Source organism: Chenopodium album, chromosome 11 (assembly GCF_948465745.1).
Source record: "Chenopodium album chromosome 11, dcCheAlbu1.1, whole genome shotgun sequence".
In the NCBI taxonomy this organism is placed as follows: Eukaryota; Viridiplantae; Streptophyta; class Magnoliopsida; order Caryophyllales; family Amaranthaceae; genus Chenopodium; species Chenopodium album.
This window is the reverse complement of record NC_137844.1, coordinates 18,715,153-18,735,016: the sequence shown is the minus strand read 5'-3', so window position 1 is coordinate 18,735,016 and position 19,864 is coordinate 18,715,153. Positions and strand designations below refer to the sequence as shown.

At 37.8% G+C, this 19,864-nt stretch overlaps 3 protein-coding genes across 3 annotated transcripts; 1 reads left to right on the top strand and 2 right to left on the bottom strand.

Moving 5' to 3' along the window:
* Positions 1-6,550: 6,550 nt before the first annotated feature.
* LOC145566411 (uncharacterized) lies at positions 6,551-7,321 on the bottom strand. The gene is made up of 2 exons (XM_081625840.1): positions 6,986-7,321; positions 6,551-6,865 (listed from the first exon to the last, which is right to left on the bottom strand). Exons 1-2 carry the CDS (start codon positions 7,319-7,321, stop codon positions 6,551-6,553), a joined length of 651 nt encoding a protein of 216 aa, XP_081481966.1.
* A 1,017-nt stretch (positions 7,322-8,338) lies between these two features.
* LOC145566410 (non-specific lipid transfer protein GPI-anchored 10-like) lies at positions 8,339-9,220 on the top strand. Its single transcript, XM_081625839.1, has 3 exons — positions 8,339-8,705; positions 8,862-8,951; positions 9,081-9,220. The coding sequence occupies exons 1-3, from the start codon at positions 8,339-8,341 to the stop codon at positions 9,218-9,220; spliced, it is 597 nt and encodes a 198-aa protein (XP_081481965.1).
* Positions 9,221-10,336: 1,116 nt separating this feature from the next.
* On the bottom strand, positions 10,337-12,598 carry LOC145567471 (uncharacterized). Its single transcript, XM_081626762.1, has 2 exons — positions 12,078-12,598; positions 10,337-10,718 (listed from the first exon to the last, which is right to left on the bottom strand). Exons 1-2 carry the CDS (start codon positions 12,489-12,491, stop codon positions 10,545-10,547), a joined length of 588 nt encoding a protein of 195 aa, XP_081482888.1. The 5' UTR covers positions 12,492-12,598; the 3' UTR covers positions 10,337-10,544.
* Between the last annotated feature and the right edge of the window lie 7,266 nt (positions 12,599-19,864).

Here is a 19,864-nt window from a genome sequence, read left to right as displayed (position 1 = left end):
GATAAACGAATTTTTGTTAATTTGGTGGCATTTATGTAAATATATTGAAAAAGCGTGGTCATTTATTCAGTACTTTTGGTGGGATGTCCAATTACTGTTTGCAACTTGCATTTACTGTTTGGTGAGGAAATTACACATGTAACCCTCAACTAGTACATGAAAAGACGCATGTACCCCTCTACTGGTACTTGAAAAGACGATTGTACTCCTAGATAAAAAAAAAATTTAATTGGGCACAGGTCCTTATGATTTGATGCCACATGTGCACCACATGTCATCCTATGTGTCATCATCGTTTTCTCACTACAATGAATTATACTAATGTTTAGTCACTTTAAAAAGTTATTCATTGGGGTGACTTTAATTCTCAATAATAATTTATTTAAAAGACTATTCATATGTATAACATCCATATTTAAATTTGACATATATTATATATGTATATTAATGGAGTTACTTGTATATATAATCATTCCCACTTATTAACGAACAATATCACTTTTTAATTAATTTTAATCAAACTTATAAATTTATAATATACTGGGCCAATAACTTCTTTATTTTTATTTCTTCTAATAATTAACCTTTTACCTACCAAATTACTAAATAATTAGATTTAATTAATATATATATAAAAAAAAAACCATCACTCCCTCCCCTTCCACTTCCCCTTCCCCCTCCCCCTCCCCCTCCCTTTCCTCCTCCCCTTCTTCCTCCCATGGCATCAACCCCTTCCCCCACCGAACCCGCTGTCCAGATCCTCTCACCTCCGACGACCTCTTCCACCGCCAGACAACCCTTCTTTTCCCCCTAATCACCGACCGACAACCACCTCCTTGATTTTGAAAAACCCTAGAAAATCGATTTGTGGGTTTTTAATTTTGTGCATTTTGCTTGCAATTGATGCTTGTTTTGGCTTTGATTATGTATTTATGTGATGATAGGGTGATTTAGAAGCAAATTGCAATTGATTTGGACTAGATTTGAGCATGTTTGAGTAAACAAGAGCCAAAAATTCAAAGAGAGGTTGTGGTCGCCAACGGGGATAAGGGGGAAAGGGAGGGTCAACCGACGGTGGAGGTAGGTCGCCGGAGGTGGGGGAATCTGGGCGGCGGGTCCGATGGTGAGGGGGTTGCTTCCAAGGAAGGGGCAGAGGGAGGAAGAAGGGGATGGGGTGGTTGGTTGGTGGTTGGGGTGGTGGTTTTTTTATATATATAGATTAAATCTAATTATTAAGTAATTGGGTGGGTTAGAGGTTAATTAGAAGAATGGGAGGAAATTATAGTCTAATTAAATTGATTAGAGGATAATTAAGGAAATGGGTTTCCTTTCGCAAAAAAAAAAAAAAATGAACCTGGTAGTTTTTTTTTTTAACTTTTTTAACCAAAAATACTTTTAAAAGGTTTTTTTCGCAAAATGGTGCTTTTAAAAAGTTGTTTTTTTTTTTGACAAACTTTCCTTTAGACTTTTAGTGAAAACATATAAGACTACAATTTATCAAAAAAAAAAAAAAAAAATCCTAAAGTTAATAAAAGAAACAAAATCATCAATTAAATCAAATTAGAACATCCATTCTAAATTTATAGGTTTATATTTGACTATCTGTTTTTTTTGTTGATATGTATTAGTGAACTAATGAACAATCATATACGTAGTATAATAATAATAAAACAAAACCTATTAATAAGCTAAGGAAAAAAACATTGCTTACCACGAATCTGAAGAAGTGCTTGCTTCACCTTTCTATAGCAACCGTTGCAATCAATTTTGATCCTCAAAATCATGCAAAAATACTGCTCAAATAATATTATAATAATATATATCAAAATATGACTTACAAATATACAAATAACTACCTAATTAATTTTACTTAGAAAAACTATTAAAGAGAAATTACCATTTCCTTCATGAAGCCAGAAGCAAGGAGATGATAATAGCCTAAGATTTTAGTGAGAAAACTTTGTATTATGTAAAGCTAAAAAGAAGAAGAACTAATAAAAGGATGAGATGTGTAGTAATTAATAACATCATTAATTATTTAATGACGAGCATAAACACGTAGGGTTATTAACAAGTTTAGTTGAATTGTTCTCTATTAAAGTCATACTTTTATGTAAAAATACAGGAATCTAATTCCCTTTGAATTATAGGCAGGTATGCAATGGCATTTACATATGCTAGAGGCAGGCAGGCAGAATTATTTGCTTTAAGCAGCATTTTCCAACCTTTTTCCTATGCGATCGATACATCTACAATGATTTTTTCTACGTCTCACAATGGTAGATGTCTAGATGAGGTACCAACCCCGAGACTTTACCAACTAAGCTAACTGACTAGACTAGTTGATATCGATCAATAGAACTAAAATTCTTAGGGACAATTTTTTTTTTTTTTAGTATATTAAAAAAGTTTGTTTAGAAGGACGAATTACATGAATTCGAAGTAGAACAAATATGGAAGTCATGGCACATGAGTACATGACATTATGGAATAAGAAAAAGGCTCTTGGACTCTGGAAATAGAGGTAGTTCAGGGATAAAATTAATCTTACCAATTTCTACCCCAGTATCATATTTCGTTATTGATATTCGATTTAATTTATAAACTAATGTAATACCCGTGCAATTGTGTAAAATGAAGAATATTACCTGTATTATGATTAAAGTTAAGACTTCGAAAGCAAGAACACCACTTAAGAGAAGGTTGGAGATTATAAAGCTGTTAAAATGAAGATAACTGTTAGATACTCAAAACTCCTCAGATTAGAGTGTATTCCATTAATCAATATATATAGGGTTACAATCGTGAGTCCTAATCACATTAGGAATCTCAAAAGATATTTACAAATATTCACAAAATATATCTCCTACTATAACAGAATAGCTTGAATATCTATCGTATATTCTATCACACCCCCGCAGTCGTAGCGGGAGGAGGGCGTACGCTGAGACTGGATCTGAACTCTAAAAATAGTTGTCGAGGTAGGCCTTTCGTGAAGATGTCAGCAAACTGATAGCGAGATGGTACATGCAAGACCCGTACTTGACCCAACGCCACCTTTTCTCGAACGAAATGAATGTCCATTTCGACGTGCTTGGTGCGTTGGTGCTGTACGGGATTATGAGATAAATATATTGCACTGACATTATCACAATAAACAATAGTAGCCTGACGGAGAGGACAATGTAACTCCAAAAGAAGATTACGAAGCCAACAAGCCTCGGCAACAACATTTGCGACGCCTCTGTATTCTGCCTCTGCACTTGATTTAGAAAGAGTAGGTTGACGCTTCGAAGACCAGGAAATGAGATTGTCCCCAAGAAAACAACAATATCCCGAGGTCGAACGACGAGTGTCCGGGCACCCGCCCCAATCAGCATCAGTATAAGTAATCAAGTTTGTAGGAGATGAAGGATATAAGTGTAACCCGTGATCAATGGTACCCTGAACATAACGCAGAATCCGTTTTAATGCATCATAATGAGCCACTCTGGGATCATGCATAAATAGACAAACCTGCTAAACTGCATAAGTTATATCAGGGCGAGTAAAAGTGAGGTACTGCAATGCACCTGCAAGACTACGATAGAGTGTTGGATCATGAAACTTAGGTCCAGCGTCTGCACTGAGCTTGGATTGAGTATCCACTGGAGTTTGTGCAGGTTTACAACTACTCATACCTGCACGCTCAAGAATTTCCTGTGCATATTTTTGCTGTGACATAAACAAGTATGAAGGAGTACGAGTAACAGCAATACCTAGAAAATAATTCAAAGGACCTAAGTCAGTCATCGGAAACCCTTTCCGTAAGTGAGTGATAATGCTCTCACGTAGTTTATCTGAGGATGTAACCAACACAATATCATCAACATATAGAAGTAAATATGCCATGTCTTTCCCATGTCGGAAAATAAATAAGGAATTATCCATTTTAGCAATGACAAACCCCATCTGCAAAAGATAATTAGAAAATCGCTGGTACCAAGCTCTCGGAGCTTGCTTGAGGCCATATAGAGCCTTGCGAAGTCTGCAAACATAGCCTGGAAATCTCTTATCAACAAAACCAGGGGGTTGATGCATATAAACACACTCTTTTAAATCACCATGTAAAAAGGCATTTTTGACATCAAGTTGATGAATAGACCACTTACGAGCCATAGCCAAACTCAACACTGTTCGAATAGTAGTCGGCTTAACAACCGGACTGAACGTCTCATCACAGTCGACACCTTCAATCTGAGACCTGCCATCACAAACTAAACGAGCTTTGTGTCTTTCAAGATCACCATTAGCTTTCAATTTGTGACGATATAACCACATACAATTAACAATGTTCACCCCTGTAGGCCTAGGAACCAATTCCCATGTCCCCGTTTCAATTAAAGCACTATATTCATCACGCATCGCAGCATTCCAATTTGGGTCGGAAAGGGCTTGTTTGTGATTTTTGGGAAGCGGGGAGCGGATAATGGCGGATAAGCCATATTTTGGATTTGGTTTGGAAATCCCATGCTTGGACCTAGTCTGCATTTGTGGAGATAAGGGTAGTGGTGAAGTAGGAATTATTTGAGGTATGCCACGAAGTGGAGGGGGTGTGTATGTGAGTGTGTTGCATGGAGAATGAGGTGGGTTGGGTTGTATAGGGCTGCTGGGCTGATTCGGTGGGCTCAGGGGAGTGTTTGGCTCGGTTCTGGGCTGATGGGCCGTTGGTGATCCAGCGGACGCTGGGTGAGGTGGGCTGCCCAGCTCAGTTTCTGTCTGGCCCGCTGGATTACCAGCGACAGATGGGCTGCTTTGTGGCAGCAAGGGTTGCAGCCCAACTGGATGTTGCTGTGGTGTGGGCCGGCCTGTTTGACGCATGTGGGTTTGCAAATGGTAATGTTGCAATAATGGTGATGGATCATCTAAGGCTAGAAAATCATAATCATTCGATTTAAAATTGGTGATGTTCTTAAACGGAAAAGTTTGTTCATCGAAAGTGACATGGCGAGAAATTATGATTTTATTAGTGTTGATATCCAAACACCTATATCCCCTATGGTCGGAAGGGTAGCCTAAGAAGACACATGGAATGGAGCGAGGTGCAAGCTTGTGAGGCATGGTGGCCGATAAGTTTGGGAAGCAAAGACACCCAAAAACTCTAAGATGACTATAGGACGGAACAACCCCAAATAAAGCTTCAGCTGGAGTAATTTGATTAAGAGTTTTAGTAGGAAGTATGTTTAGGAGATAAGTGGCCGTTTCCAAGGCATGATGCCAAAACGACGGAGGAAGAGAAGCATGAAACAATATAGTACGCTTAACATTGTTAAGTGTTCGAATCATGCGTTCGGTTTTGCCATTTTGAGAGGATGTGTGTGGACATGAGAAGCGAAAAACCAATCCATTTTTGACACAAAATAATTTGAATGGGTCGTTATCAAACTCTCGACCATGATCACTTTGAAAGGATTTTATAGGACGTTCAAATTGAGTTAAAACATATTGTCGAAAATTGAGAAAGGTTTGAAAGGCTTGAGACTTGTACACAAGAGGAATAGTCCACACATAATGAGTATAATCATCCAAAAGCACTAAATAATATTTGTGACCTTTGTCACTACGTACTGGAGAAGTCCACAAATCGGCATGAATAATATCAAAAGCAGAATAAGTGGTGCTATTGGAATTATAAAACGGCAAACGAGTATGTTTTCCTAATTGACAACCTATGCAAGAAGTGGAGTCAAGCTCCTTATTACAATCAATCAAATTTTTACTCCTAAGAAAATTAAAGGTGGGTGATCCAAGATGTCCTAAGCGGTTGTGCCATGTGGTTGGAGACAAAGCTGTAAGAGAGGTGGCTAGACAAGCTGACGGTGTTGTGGTCACAGGATATAGGTCCCCGGTACTATTGCATCTGGTTATTAGATTCCCCGTTCGTAGATCCTTCACAGAAAAACCATTAGGATCAAACTCTATTGATACAGAATTATCAGAAGTAAATTTTCTAACAGAAATTAGATTTTTTGATAATTTGGGGAGCTAAATAAACATCACGTAATGAAAGAGATTTATTAGCAACAGTAGAATGACCATAACCCGTAATTGGAATGTGTTGACCGTTACCAACTTGAATATAATTAGATGTGCTTAAATTAAAAAGGGGTAAGAGATTACCGGCATTGTTTGTCATGTGGGAAGTGGCTCCGGAATCCATGTACCACGATGGATCATAATTTTGAAATCCCATAGTTGCAAAAGCATTGCCTAGCTCCGTCGGTGTCATGGTCGGACCATACTCCGAGCTTGAATTAGAGAAGACCGGTTGAGATTGTTGAGGTGGCCCAGAATAATAAGCCTGCTGGGGCCGTGGCTGCTACGCAGGGCGTGGCCCAGCCCATTGCTGAGGGTACGGGTAAGGAGCCTGCCCCCATTGGAGAGGAGCTTGTTGGGCCTGATTTGTTGGGCTGTTCCATTGAGGAGGTGTGCCTCATTGCGGAGCATTTTGTTGCTGCTGAGATTGTTGCTGCTGTTGTGGTGACCCTTTGCCACGACCCTTGCCACGACCTCAGCCGCGACCACGACCCCGGCCACCCGAGTTGCCACCCTGTCCGGGCGGCACCGCCTGTTGCTGTTGAGAGGTAGTTGAACCGGCTGTGTTGCTTGATTGGGCCACGAAAGAAGATGCTTGAGAAGATGAGTCATTGGCACGCCGCGACTCTTCAAGGAGTAAACGTGACCTTGCTGTCTCAAAGGAGGGCAGTGGAGAGGTTTGTTGGATCATTGCAGCAACTGTATCAAAGTCTGTATTCACTAGCCCTGAAACTAGTCGAATTACGAGTTTTTGCTCCAATACGGGTTGATCAACATTGGCTAATTGATCCTTCAAGTTTTTCAATTCCCTACAGTACGCAGAGATGTCCGGGAATTTTGACAGATGAAGTTGGTTGAACTGATTCTCAAGATAAACCGCCCGAGTAGTTTAATTATCTTGAAAAATTGCCTTGAGTTTGTCCCAAATCTGTTGAGCCGTAGCTCCTTTTTCTATAACTGTTTCAAGCAAATCCTTAGAGATTGTGCCATAAATCCAGTTCTTGACAATGGAGGCAAGTCGTTTCCACATCTCATCCGATATATCTGTCGGTTTAGTTGTTTTAGGGTCAATATGATCAAGAACATTATACGCGTGTGTATGACACTCAAATAGTTCAACCCAATTGGAATATTGGACGTTATCTCGATCAAGAATAAGAGGAAAAACGTTCTTGATATTGTTAACACCTAAAGCAGGGTGATAATTAGAAGAAGAGGATGAGACTGGGTCGTCATCTTTGGCCATGGTATTAGTGGCAGCAAGTAGTTAGGCGCACCAAAAACTAAAACAAAAGAAAAGAATCGAGACAGGGAATTAACTGATAAACTAAACAATTAATGATGGTGGAAGAATACTTGCAGGGGCACTAATGAAGAAAATTCCGTGGAAAGAGGACAAAGATGGCGGCTAAAAAAAAATAAAATAATTTGAGGAAGCTAGATCGTAACCTAAAGCTGTGATACCATGTTAGATACTCAAAACTCCTCAGATTGGAGTGTATTCCATTAATCAATATATATAGGGTTACAATCGTGAGTCCTAATCACATTAGGAATCTCAAAAGATATTTACAAATATTCACAAAATATATCTCCTACTATAACAGAATAGCTTGAATATCTATCGTATATTCTATCAATAACATTACATTTTATTGACGGAAATAGAGATAAATGGTCAGTGCAAAATTAAGCATGAAATGCATTACTGAAAATGAAGCAGAGGAGGACTCTAACTTGACCTTAATCCTTGTGATTTTTTTATTTAAAAAAAAAAAAAAAAAAAAAAAAAAAAAAAAAAAAAAAAAAAAAGAGTTTAAATGCAAAAAAGCTCTCACTTTTTTTTTTTTTTTTTTTTTTTTAACATATGGTTAAATAATTTCAAAATAATTCCAATTGAAGGAATAATGGAAGTGTTTCGGAACTTGTATGTTGATTGGATGAATCCTTGGTCAAAATACTAACACCAATGGTCAGTTGGTTCATCATTCATAAGATTAGTTCATGCCATTTTTTTGTTTTTTGGAGAGGTCAGAAGCTTAATATCACAGATAGTACTTTCAAGGTTTGTTGCAGGGAGAAAAATAAGAGATGCATGTGGGTGTAACACACAACAGGCATGTTACTACTCACACTACTCATGCATTTACTTCTTACCTCCTCTATATATTAAGCCAAATCGTAGCACCATGAGTACGATGTCCATCTTAATCTAAACCTAGAAGCACAAACAAGTAGAAAAAGGAACAAAAGAGGCAGAAGAATGGCTATATTTTCCAGAAATAGCCTCACTCAAAGCACTACTGCTACATTGCTCTACCTCATCTCCTTCCTTACATTAAGCCAATCACAATTAACTCCGCCTAGTCCTTCAACCCCCACCATGGCAGAGTGTGGACCACGCCTTCTTGTACTGGCTCCGTGTGCCCCATTTGTGCAGGGGCAGTCTCCAGGGCCAAGTGTTCAGTGCTGTAATAACCTCCTGCAAGTGTACAACCTGGAGCGAGGTTGCCTCTGCCTCTTTCTCAACGGCACTGCCTTGGCCTCTCTCCCTATCAACAACACCCTCGCTCTTCAGTTGCCTGGCCTATGCAGTCCACAGATTGACCCTTCCACTTGCTCAGCTTCAGGTATTGTCAATGTGCTTCCTTATCATTGTAGACATTAATGTGAGAACCAGCAACAATTTCTAAATTTTACATATTTATTATTTCTAAATTTTACATATTTTTAGCAAAGTAGTTAACTAATATGTTGGAACCTGCTTAATTTTTCTTGGGTGAAAGGAGGATCTCCATCTCCTGCAATATCAGCAGCTCCAACATCACCAAATTCTCCGGCTACACTCACGAGGAATCCAACTGCTGATGCTGCAGGTAAAATTCTGAACTTAACTCTGCTGCAAGGAATCTGATTTTGTAACAACTTAGCAATCAGTTTGTTCTATGACAAGTTTTTGCGCTTCGTGGTTATTTTTTATTTACGTCCAATTTCTGGTTGTTTAGGAGCTCCAACCATTACTATTGCACCAAGGCCAAGCACTGTCAGATTTGGGTTGAAGAATAGCTCAGCTTACAAGTTGGCCGGCTGTCAATGGGGAATTGCAGTAGCAGTGATTTTTCTACTGTTAGAAAAGTTACTCTGATGAGATTAGTCACAGAAGAATTGTAGATTTATTTCAATTACGACTGCAAGTCAATGAAGTAACCGACGATATACTGATTAGTAGTTTATTTACAGCTAGAGATTTTAGCAAGACAGTATTTCTTTGTCTGTTGTATGGTTTTATCCTATTTCAGTAATCCATTATTTACATTACAGGAATTTACCTTTTCAAAGTAGTTTAGATGTTACAAATGGAAAATCAAATCCTACCAGAAGATTAGAAACTAAAATCTAAATACCGATTTAATGCCATTAAAAGCTAAAATGACGATTACTGAGTAATAAAAAGTACTTAGTAAAAAACTTCAAAAGAGTTTCTGATTGATAATTTACCAAAACCGCAGTGACTTACAGCAGCAAGCACAGCCACTGTCAAAGAAAATTCAAATGCAATTGTGCTTGCAAGATAATAATCCCCTTCTATTTCATCTAGTCTGCAATTAAAGCAGTTATCTTCGATAACTCTGAGACAGAATATAGCAGAAAAACAGGAATTTACCGTTTAGTTTCAATTATACATGATTATCTCATGATACAATAGAAAAAACAAAAAATAAACCCTATAGAAGGTCCAAATGAAATAGAGAAAACCAGTAATTAAGTCCAGCTTGAAAAACAGCAAAGGTAACACAAACTAGAGCCTGATTAATGGAACTTAACTATTATAATCAGATAGTATTCCGAGCTAAAGACAATTCAGTAAAAGCTGTAAAACAAAAAAAGGGGCCTCCAGATCTATTGGCTTTTAAAGTCACAACGGATTGAGCGACTGAATAAGGAGTAAAGGACAACTACTGCTTTCACAACAAAAATCAGCAGTGATGGAATTGGTGATTGTATGGTCACAATCTCTTGTACATTGTATGCACTTGCTTGAGCCATACAACAATCAAGAACTGCAGCATAAAAAATTTATGCCCAACCGCACAGGCACATAATATTAAGCATTTATGTTTAGGATGCTGAAAAGTAGATGTTCTTTAATTCCAGTACATCTTTCTCAAACAATATATATACCGGTAAAATAAGGAGATAATTTACTGAAACCCTACGTTGCAACTTGCAAGTAATCTTTGATAGCTTTTGAGAAAGAAAATAGCAGAAAAAAATTTCATTCTAAACTTGTCACTTCTAATTCTTATACAGGTAACCTTAGTCTATATATATAATGGCAGAACAACAAAAATACAAGACAAATTTAAAGCTAAGATAATTAATGTGAACCAGACTTATAAAATGTTTTCATAGGGCTTCATAACTTCATAGCCCTGCAGTATAGAGTGCTTTGTTCCAATACCTTGCTGCTAATCCAAAGCAGGAGCCTCCTCTGTGGGGTTAGACTCAAACACGTCTGCGTCAGATCCCTCAGGTCCTTCTAAGAGATCCTTTGATTGGATAGATTCCTTATATGCAGGAGTTTCTCTAAAATCTGTAGCCCCTTCATTATAGGTAGCCACAGCAATGCCACTCGAAATCAGCTGTGAAGACCAAATCAAACATTAAGTCAGTTCTGAAGATTTGGTGCTGTGATTCGAAATTGACAGATCTAAATTCAAGCATGCATAGACAACAGGTATATCTGCATAGTGCTTGATCTCAAGACTAAGAATCTAATACAGTAAGAAATACAATGATAGCTTTTAGGAATTCATCATCTGTTCCTTTACCATCAATCAGCTGAATATTATCTGTGCATTCTCAGCCATAAACCTACTAGTGTCCTCAATATATGGCTTCAATGAGTTCAATCTTAAATTTACCATGGAAAGCATAAATTTTAGAAGACCCATATTAAAGAACAATCAAACCTTCAGCCCCCCCATACCCACCCACCCACCCACCCAACCCACACACACACACATACACAAGGCAATCTACGACTATTCCACACAGGTAAGACCAAATCGACGCAACAATTAACTCTTTGTAAGTTTGACTTTAAAGCTCCCTTAAGCAAAACATAGACTGAGCTTTTCTCTGTCAGTGTGCAGACTGTACAGTGTACACTAATGATAAGTTCATACAAAGCGTGAATTTCAATCCGAAACAAAAGGTCAATGATGGCAGTTAAGATTCGACTCAAGAGGCTTAGAAACATTTTCTTTAGTATAGGAGTACAAATGGTTTTGTCATGTAGATTGCAAAAGGTCCAGTTACCATTGTGAACAAGCTCAATCATGTATCTTATTTAAGTGAAATTATCAAGTCACCATTAAGCTCTAGTAGACTCATCTTGTTAATCACCCTTTATACAGCTTTTGACATAATTCCACAAACATAGTGTGCTACTCTAAATACCTTCATTTGGACGGTGATAACTTATAAAACCCAGTAAAAATCTTCCCTCAACCAAACACAAATGAAATACTTGAACATCCTAACCTCATTTATCGAAATATGCTTAACTAAACCCGTAAACACTACTAGTATAAAGAGAGTAGCAACAAAGTTATTACAAATTTCTTGTGTTTGAGACAGAACTCGAACAAAGTACCAAGCATCAACTTTAAGTGTAACTATTTTAAGTATAAAAATATTTGGCACCCCCTCCTACATCACATGGACACCAACAATGATTAATCTATTCCTGATGCTGTTAACTAAAGTCATAAACTACACTTAAGCGCGAATGTCAACTATCTTAGTTCATTCAATCTTCGAAATATTATAAACCTACAAAACCAAAAACAAATTCAAACACAAGCTATATAAGTAATGACTATAATTTTTAGTACAATAGAGACCCTCCCTCGGCCACTAAAATAATTAAAATACGACGAACTTTTAGAGACAAATGATTTAGATAGTTAAAAGATGAGATACAGTAAGATAATTACCGCGAAAAGAATACCAAAAGCCCACATATACTGAACAAAGAAACCAAGACCATCCCATTGAGGCCCCTCCCAAAAATCAGGTTTATCCCCAGGAAGCTCAGGCAACAAATCATCCTCATCATCATCATCAACACTATCACCAATCAAATCAACATTCTCCTCAAAATTTCTTAGACCATTCTTCTCTTCGGAGGCGGCAGCATCATCCTTGGTTGTAGTAGAAGAACCCCTTCTGTTCTTGCTGTCGAATTTCCCAGTTCGAGAGGTGAACTTGCCAGTGGCAGCTACTACTGTTAAGGTTGATGTTCTTGAAGAGAGTGAAAGTGATGAAGGGAGGAATTGGCGTTGATGGTGGTGGTGGATTGGTAAGCGAGGAGTGGCACCATTAATGGGGTTGTTTATGGTGAGAGACATTATTGTGTTTTTTTGAGTGGATGAGAAGTTTGTTACCCTTTTGGAGTTTGGGTTTTTGTTTTTGTTTGATAATGGGGATTGATTATGGGATTTTTGTTTATTTTTGTGTTTTGTTTGGTTGGAGTGATAAGAGAGGAAGTGGGATGATTTTATAAAATGCTATCTTAATTTCAATTTATTTAACTAGTTTATGAACCTATTTGGTAATTGGTTGTATTAGGCTCTGGCTTTTTGAGTTTTTGGACAGAGCAAAGCAGATTTTATTATTATTATTATTATTATTATTATTATTATTATTATTACTACTACTATTATTGTTACTGTTACTATTATCACTATTATTATTATCGCATTTTTATTATAATCATTATATATTATTATTAAATATTAATTATTATTATTATAATTATTGTTAAATATTAATTATTTATTATTATTATTATTAAATATTAATTATTTATTATTATATTAAATATTAATTATTTACAATTATTATTAAATATTAATTAATTATTATTATTAAATATTAATTATTATTATTAAATATTAATTACTTATTATTATTATTATTAAATATTAATTATTATTATTAAATATTAATTACTTATTATTATTATTATTAAATATTAATTATTTATTATTATTATTATTAAATATTAATTATTTATTATTATTAAATATTAATTATTTATTATTATTATTAAATATTAATTATTTATTATTTTTATTAAATATTAATTATTTATTATTATTATTAAATATTAAATTTTTATTATTTTTATTATTAAAGATTAATAATTATTATTATCTTTAAATTTTAATTTTTATTATAAAAAATCAATTATTATTATTACTATTATTATTATTATTAAATATTAATTATTATAATTATTAAATATTAATTTATTTATTATTATTATTAAATATTAATTATTATTATAATAATTCAATATTAATTATTATTTTTAAGCGGAGCAAGGTAGAGCATGGCAAAGCAGATTGAAGCAGAGCAAAGCAAAACTCAACAGAGCAGAGCAGCTCTAAAGAATAGAGCCTTACTCCGTAACTAGTTTGATTAGTTGTTTGTATTAACTTGTTTGATTAGTTGGTTGTAAATAGATGGTTGTGTAAAAGTGTTTGGTAAATAGTTGTTAATTGTTAGCAGTTAAGTATATAAGCTAATTTTAAAAATCTCATATTTTGTGCATTTTCGAAAAGAGCTTTTTTCATAGGAAAAATTGCTCCCATAAATCCCAACTTTGGCCCGTCTGCCCAAATTAATCCCTACTTTTGATTATTATCTATTGCACCCAACTTTAGGGGTGATTAATTTTCGTTGCACCCGTTTTACCTGTAACCTGATTAGAAGGTCACCTTTTTGTGAGTTGGAGGTTTCCCTCTTTTGTTAGTGCCACGTCAGCTTTCCCTCCCAACTACTCTCATTACTCTCTCTGCTACTCCCTCCCTTTTCATTAACTCCTTCATTTCGTACAACAGAGCATCGAAAAAAAAAACTCAAATTGACGCCATTATTGAAGCTTCAACCACCATTGTACTTGGGGAAACGTGACGATCGTTGATTTCTGAGAAGGAAAAGCACCAATAGTCGTTGGGAAAGTGTCGAACTTCCATTTTAGGTAAGTGTTTGAACCCTAATCTTTTGCTTCATTTCTGCCGAATTTGTGCTTAAATTATGCATATTGTCGTGAAACCCTAACTAATTACACTTGGAAATGACTAATTTCAGTAATGATATGACTTATATTTGCTTCATTTCTGCGAATTGTTGTGTGTTTGTGATACTGGGTGTTTTGTTGTTGTTGGTTTGACTGCTTAAATTCGAACCCTAATTGCCTTGATTTAGTGTAGTGTTGGTTGTAATGCAATTGCTTTTAAATTAGGTATGGCTCCAAATAAATTTACCTTGAAAATGTGGCATGGAGGAGTGTTTCAACATCTTGACAATGGTGAATTGTGTTATATGAATGGTAAAGGTAGAACCTTTAATGTAAACCCTGATCAGTTGTGTGCTTTTTATCTGATGGAATTGGTTATGAGGTGTGGGAAGTATAAGGATAGAGTACAGGGGTTTATGTACTTAGTTCCAGGACTGAGCTTGAAAGGTGGGTTGAGGAGAGTTGATGATGATGACAGTATGAGGGAGATGATAGATGTGTCACTTAATAATAGAGCTGTTGATGTGTATGTTGTGCATGGTCAAAATGACCCAATACTCTTCCCAAAACAGAAACAGCCTACCTCATCAAAAAACACAAAAAATGTGAGAACCAAAAAACTACCTGTGAAGAGGGGACCACAAGTGAGAGCAAGTCCAAGGAACAAAAGTCAGCCTCCCTTGACTATTTCTGAGCCTTCCCAAAATACCCTTGACAGCTCATTAAATGAAAAAGAAGATGCTCTAACTCCTTTTGTTGCCATTCCACCCACCAATACTGTACCAAACCAAAGTACTCTCAAAGTGAAATATGTTATAAACCCTAATTTAGACTTGGCTAAAACATATCCCACAGCACCTACTTTTCCTTCACCTTCACAAATCAACTCTGAATTGTTGAACAGTTATGAATGGGAAGATGCAAGACCTGACAGCCCCCTTCCTTTACATGAGCTGATTCCAACAGTTAGTTCTGAGAGTGACCGAGAGGATCCACCCTACCAGCCACCAGAACCAGAAGTAGAGGTGAACAAGGGGAAAAGGGCAGCTACAGACAAAGGGAAAGGGGTAGAGTCAAGCAAAGGGAAAGGGGTAACTGTAGACAAAGGGAAAGCACTAGCAACTTTTTTTTGGGAGGTGCACTCAAATGTGGAAAGTGATGATGCAGAGGATAATATTGGGGAAGAAGATGAACCTGGGCAGGGTGATGACCTAGATGCTGAAGTAGGAGAACAGGTGCAAGGGTAAGATGACTTAGAGGTAGAAGAGAGGGAGGAGTTATTGGATGAGGAATATGAATCAGAAACTGATGATGAGGAGTACAGTTTAGCTAGGCAAAGGGTGAAAGATGCAACTGCCAAGTTAATTGACAATGCTAGGAGAATACAGAGGGAGACAGTTCAGTGGCTGAATATAGACAAGGACGGAGAGACAGCAACTGAGGTTGGTGAGGGGACAGCAACAGAGGTTGTTGAGGGCAGAGCAACTGAGGTTGTTGAGGGGACATCAACTCAGGTTGGTGAGGGTTCTGGGCCACAGAGTGACTATGAGCTGAGTGATGATGAGGTGCATACTCCACCTGACAGTGGTGAAGAGGAGTTAGAACCAGGAGTTAGAAGAAAGCCCAGCAGATCAGTGTCACTTGCACACACTGATTTTGCCACTTTCAAATGGGAAGTGGGGCAGAGATTTGCTAACAGATCTGAGTTTAGGGCAGCAGTAGCTAAGTATGGGATTCTACAGGGTAGGGATGTTTATTTCAAAGTGAGTGACAGTGGAAGGCAACAAAGAACAGGTGTTTGCTGTGTAGAAGGGTGCCCTTTTTATCTGTATGCTTCATGGGACAGTAGAAGGGCTTGTATAGTTGTGAAGACTGTGAGAGGGGAACATTGGTGTCAGAGGAACATGAAGAGGAATAGGCAGCTGAAGTCAAGTTGGGTAGCTGGCCAGTTCCTTGAGGTTTTCAAGACAAGGCCTCACTGGCCTGCAAAGGAAATCCAACAGTGTGTGAGGAAAGCTTTTAAAATGTTGGTGAGTAGGGATTTTGCCTACAAGATTAAGTACCAGGCACATAGAATGTTGCATGGTTCTATGCATGATCATTACAACAAGCTGGGTAGCTACATGGCTGCATTGCATAGAACCAGCCCTGGCACTAGGTTGGAGTTAGTGACAGATTCTGACAAAGAGCCTCCAATCTTTAAGAGGCTCTTTATATTCTTTGAAGGGGTGAAGGTGGGGTGGCAGGAGGGTTGTAGGAAGGTGCTTGCAGTAGATGCTTGCTTCATAAAGACCTTCTTGGGGGGTCAGCTTCTGTCAGCTGTGGGAAGAGACAGCAATGACCAGATGTACCCTGTTTGTTGGGCCATTGTTGAAGGTGAGAACAATGACAGTTGGGAGTGGTTCTTCAAGCAAATGCAGAGTACTCTGGATCTAGAAGATGGGGAAGGCATGGCAATCATCTCAGATGAGCATCAGGTTTGATCTTTGGCTTTAATTTGCTTACTTGCATTAGTTTCTTTTATTTATACATGTCTAACCCCTACTTGCTGTACAGAGCATCTTGCATGGAGTGTCAGCTGTGCTGCCAAATGCAGAGCACAAGCATTGTGCAAGACATATCTTTGCACATTGGCACAAGACATATAGGGGAGATGAACTGAAACTGCTTTTTTGGAGGATAGCCAAAGCATACAGCATGGCTGACTATGAGGAGAACCTTGAGAAGTTAGGAAAGGTGAATGAGGATGCCATGAATGCTTTCATTGGCTACAACCCTAAGCTGTTTTGTAGGGCATTCCTGAAACCTGACATCAAAACAGATGCCATTACAAGTAACATTGCTGAGACTTTTAATGGCTATATCATTCAAGCTAGGACAAAGCACTTGTTGTATTGCCTAGAAGACATCAGAACTGCTTTGATGCAGAGGCTAGTGATGAAGAGGCAGCAAATGATGAAAGCCACAACAATGCTTTGCCCAAGAATTCAAGCAAAGTTGGAAATTGAAAAGCAAAAGGCAGCTGAGTGTGAGGTCATGCCATCTTCTGAGACCCTATTCAATGTGACATACTACTTGGATCAGCTAGTAGTGAACTTAGAGACAAGGAGCTGCACATGCAGGAAATGGGATATGCTTGGTATCCCATGTTGCCATGCAGTGGCTTCTATCTATTACATCAGACAAGAAGCTGAGCAGTATGTTGATGAATGCTACCACAAGGCAACCTACCTCAAAGCTTATGCAGGTATACATCTCACTTTTACCTTGCCATTTGCTTTTTTATGTTAACTTAGTATGTAAATTAAAATTTTGGGTTGTTTGCTGTATGGTCTAGGATCTATTCCTCCATGTGAAGGGGAAAGGCATTGGCCTAAGGTCTCCCTGCCAATTGACCCACCTCCAATTAAAATTGGACCTGGGAGACCTAGGAAGAACAGGATCAAGGATCCTTTTGAAAATCCCAAAAAAGCTGGAACCATCACCAAGAATGGAGTAGAAATGACATGCTCCATATGCCACACCAAGGGACATAATAAAGGAAGTGTCCTGAGAAAGATACTAGGCAACCCCCTCCCCCACCTGCTAAGAAACCTAGAGGGAGGCCAAAGAAGCAACCTGTAGTTGCAGAAGCTACAACAGCTGCTCAGGCTGCACCATCAACTGCACACCACTCAATGACAGTACAGCCTACTCAACTAGGTAGAGGTGGCAGGATGATTCACATGGGAAGGGGTTCAAGAGGTGGGAGGGCAGGCTCAAGCTCTGGTGCTGGTGCTGCAAGGGGGGTTGGTGCTGCAAGGGGAGCTATTGGAGCAAGAGGAAGGGGAAGGGGCAGAGGTAGGGGCAGGAACCAGCAACCTGTTGGTGTAGGTGTGTTGTTTGCACCTGATGGATCTGTAATAACTTCAGTAAGTGTACAAGTTTGTATCTTTTTTTTTTAACTACTTTGTCCAATTTTCTGATGTTCTATGCTTTGCCCTGTTTGCAGACAACAAGGCAGGTGAGATCAACAAGGTCAAGGTCAGGGGCAACTGGAAATGCTGCAAGGCCAGGACACACATCAACAATGGCTTGGTTCCAGATGAGTCAGTCCAGCCAGACCTCAACCCTGCATCAGCCAACCCAGTATGGCTGTCTCACTTAGGCATAGCTGTAAAACTCTGTTTTCATCAACTTTTGGGTGACATTGTTGTGTTGTCTCATAATTTGCAAACAATGTTTATGTGTAGTGTATTTTGCAACCAATGACTTGTAATATTTGGCACTCATGCTATCTTTTGGACACAATCACTATGTATGGTAATATTTTGCACTATACAATTACTTGCAAATTATGAATTAGAAATGCTATTCCCAACATTGTTTATTTATTCATTACTTGAGAATAATACATTACATTGGTAAGGTCACTAATAAACAACACCTAACATTACCCCTAAATAAATCCACCATAACCATTACATCCTAAAGTTCAAGCTTTCAAATAAACTAGAAACATTGCAAAGAAAATCCAAGACACAAACAGTGCAACTGAGAAATTTTTTTCATTTCTTGTAGCCTTCATTAGTTCAATCCTAGTGTGGGAGAGCTCCATTTTAGTATCATTCAACTCCTCTGTCTTCATGTCTAATTTCTTCTCAACAACCTTCAATTTCTCTTTCATGAAATCAACTTCCATCTCCTTCTCAGCAAGAGTAGTGTCTTTTTCAAAGAGCTTAAATCGCAAATCAGCATCAATTCCATTTGTGACATTAACCCACTGGAAAAACCCACAATCACCAACCTGCAAAAGTAAAACCCCCAATTCAATTGAAATCACAAACCCTAATTCATATAATTCCACACAATAATTGTATATGAGTGAAAAATTAAACTCACAGGCCAATTAGGGCAGCCAAAGAACTTCATCCCTGCGTTATCACCACTTTTCGCCATTCGCACCACCGCATCCCTGCGTTATCACCACTTTTCGCCATTCGCACCACCGCAAATGCGCCACATCTGCACTTCACTCTTGTAGAAATCAACCCACCACCCCTTGACGAAGAAGACCCACTTGACATAGCAAATAAATGGTCAAATTCGTGAACCTTCACAAACAAAAGGGAGTAAGAATGGAGAATGAGGTATTTTTTTAGAAGAGAGGAGAGGCAGGGGACTTTGTTTAAGAGAGAGAAGGGAAAAGTCAAACTTTGTAACATGAAATTAAAAAAAAGAACCGTTGAGATGCCACGTCATCAGTTTACAGGCTACAGTAGGTTGCTTAACTTGTAGGGTGCAACGAAAATTAATCACCCCTAAAGTTGGGTGCAATAGATAATAATCAAAAGTAGGGATTAATTTGGGCGGACGGGCCAAAGTTGGGATTTATGGGAGCAATTTTTCCTTTTTCATAAGTTTTTAACTAGACACTATAATTAGCTTTTTGATAATGGTCAAACCTCTAATAGATTCAATAAGCCAAAAGCTCCATTAAAAATAAAATAAATAAATGGAGAATGGGGTATTTTTTTAGAAGAGAGGAGAGGCAGGGGACTTTGTTTAAGAGAGAGAAGGGAAAAGTCAAACTTTGTAACATGAAATTAAAAAAAAAGAACCGTTGAGATGCCACGTCATCAGTTTACAGGCTACAGTAGGTTGCTTAACTTGTAGGGTGCAACGAAAATTAATCACCCCTAAAGTTGGGTGCAATAG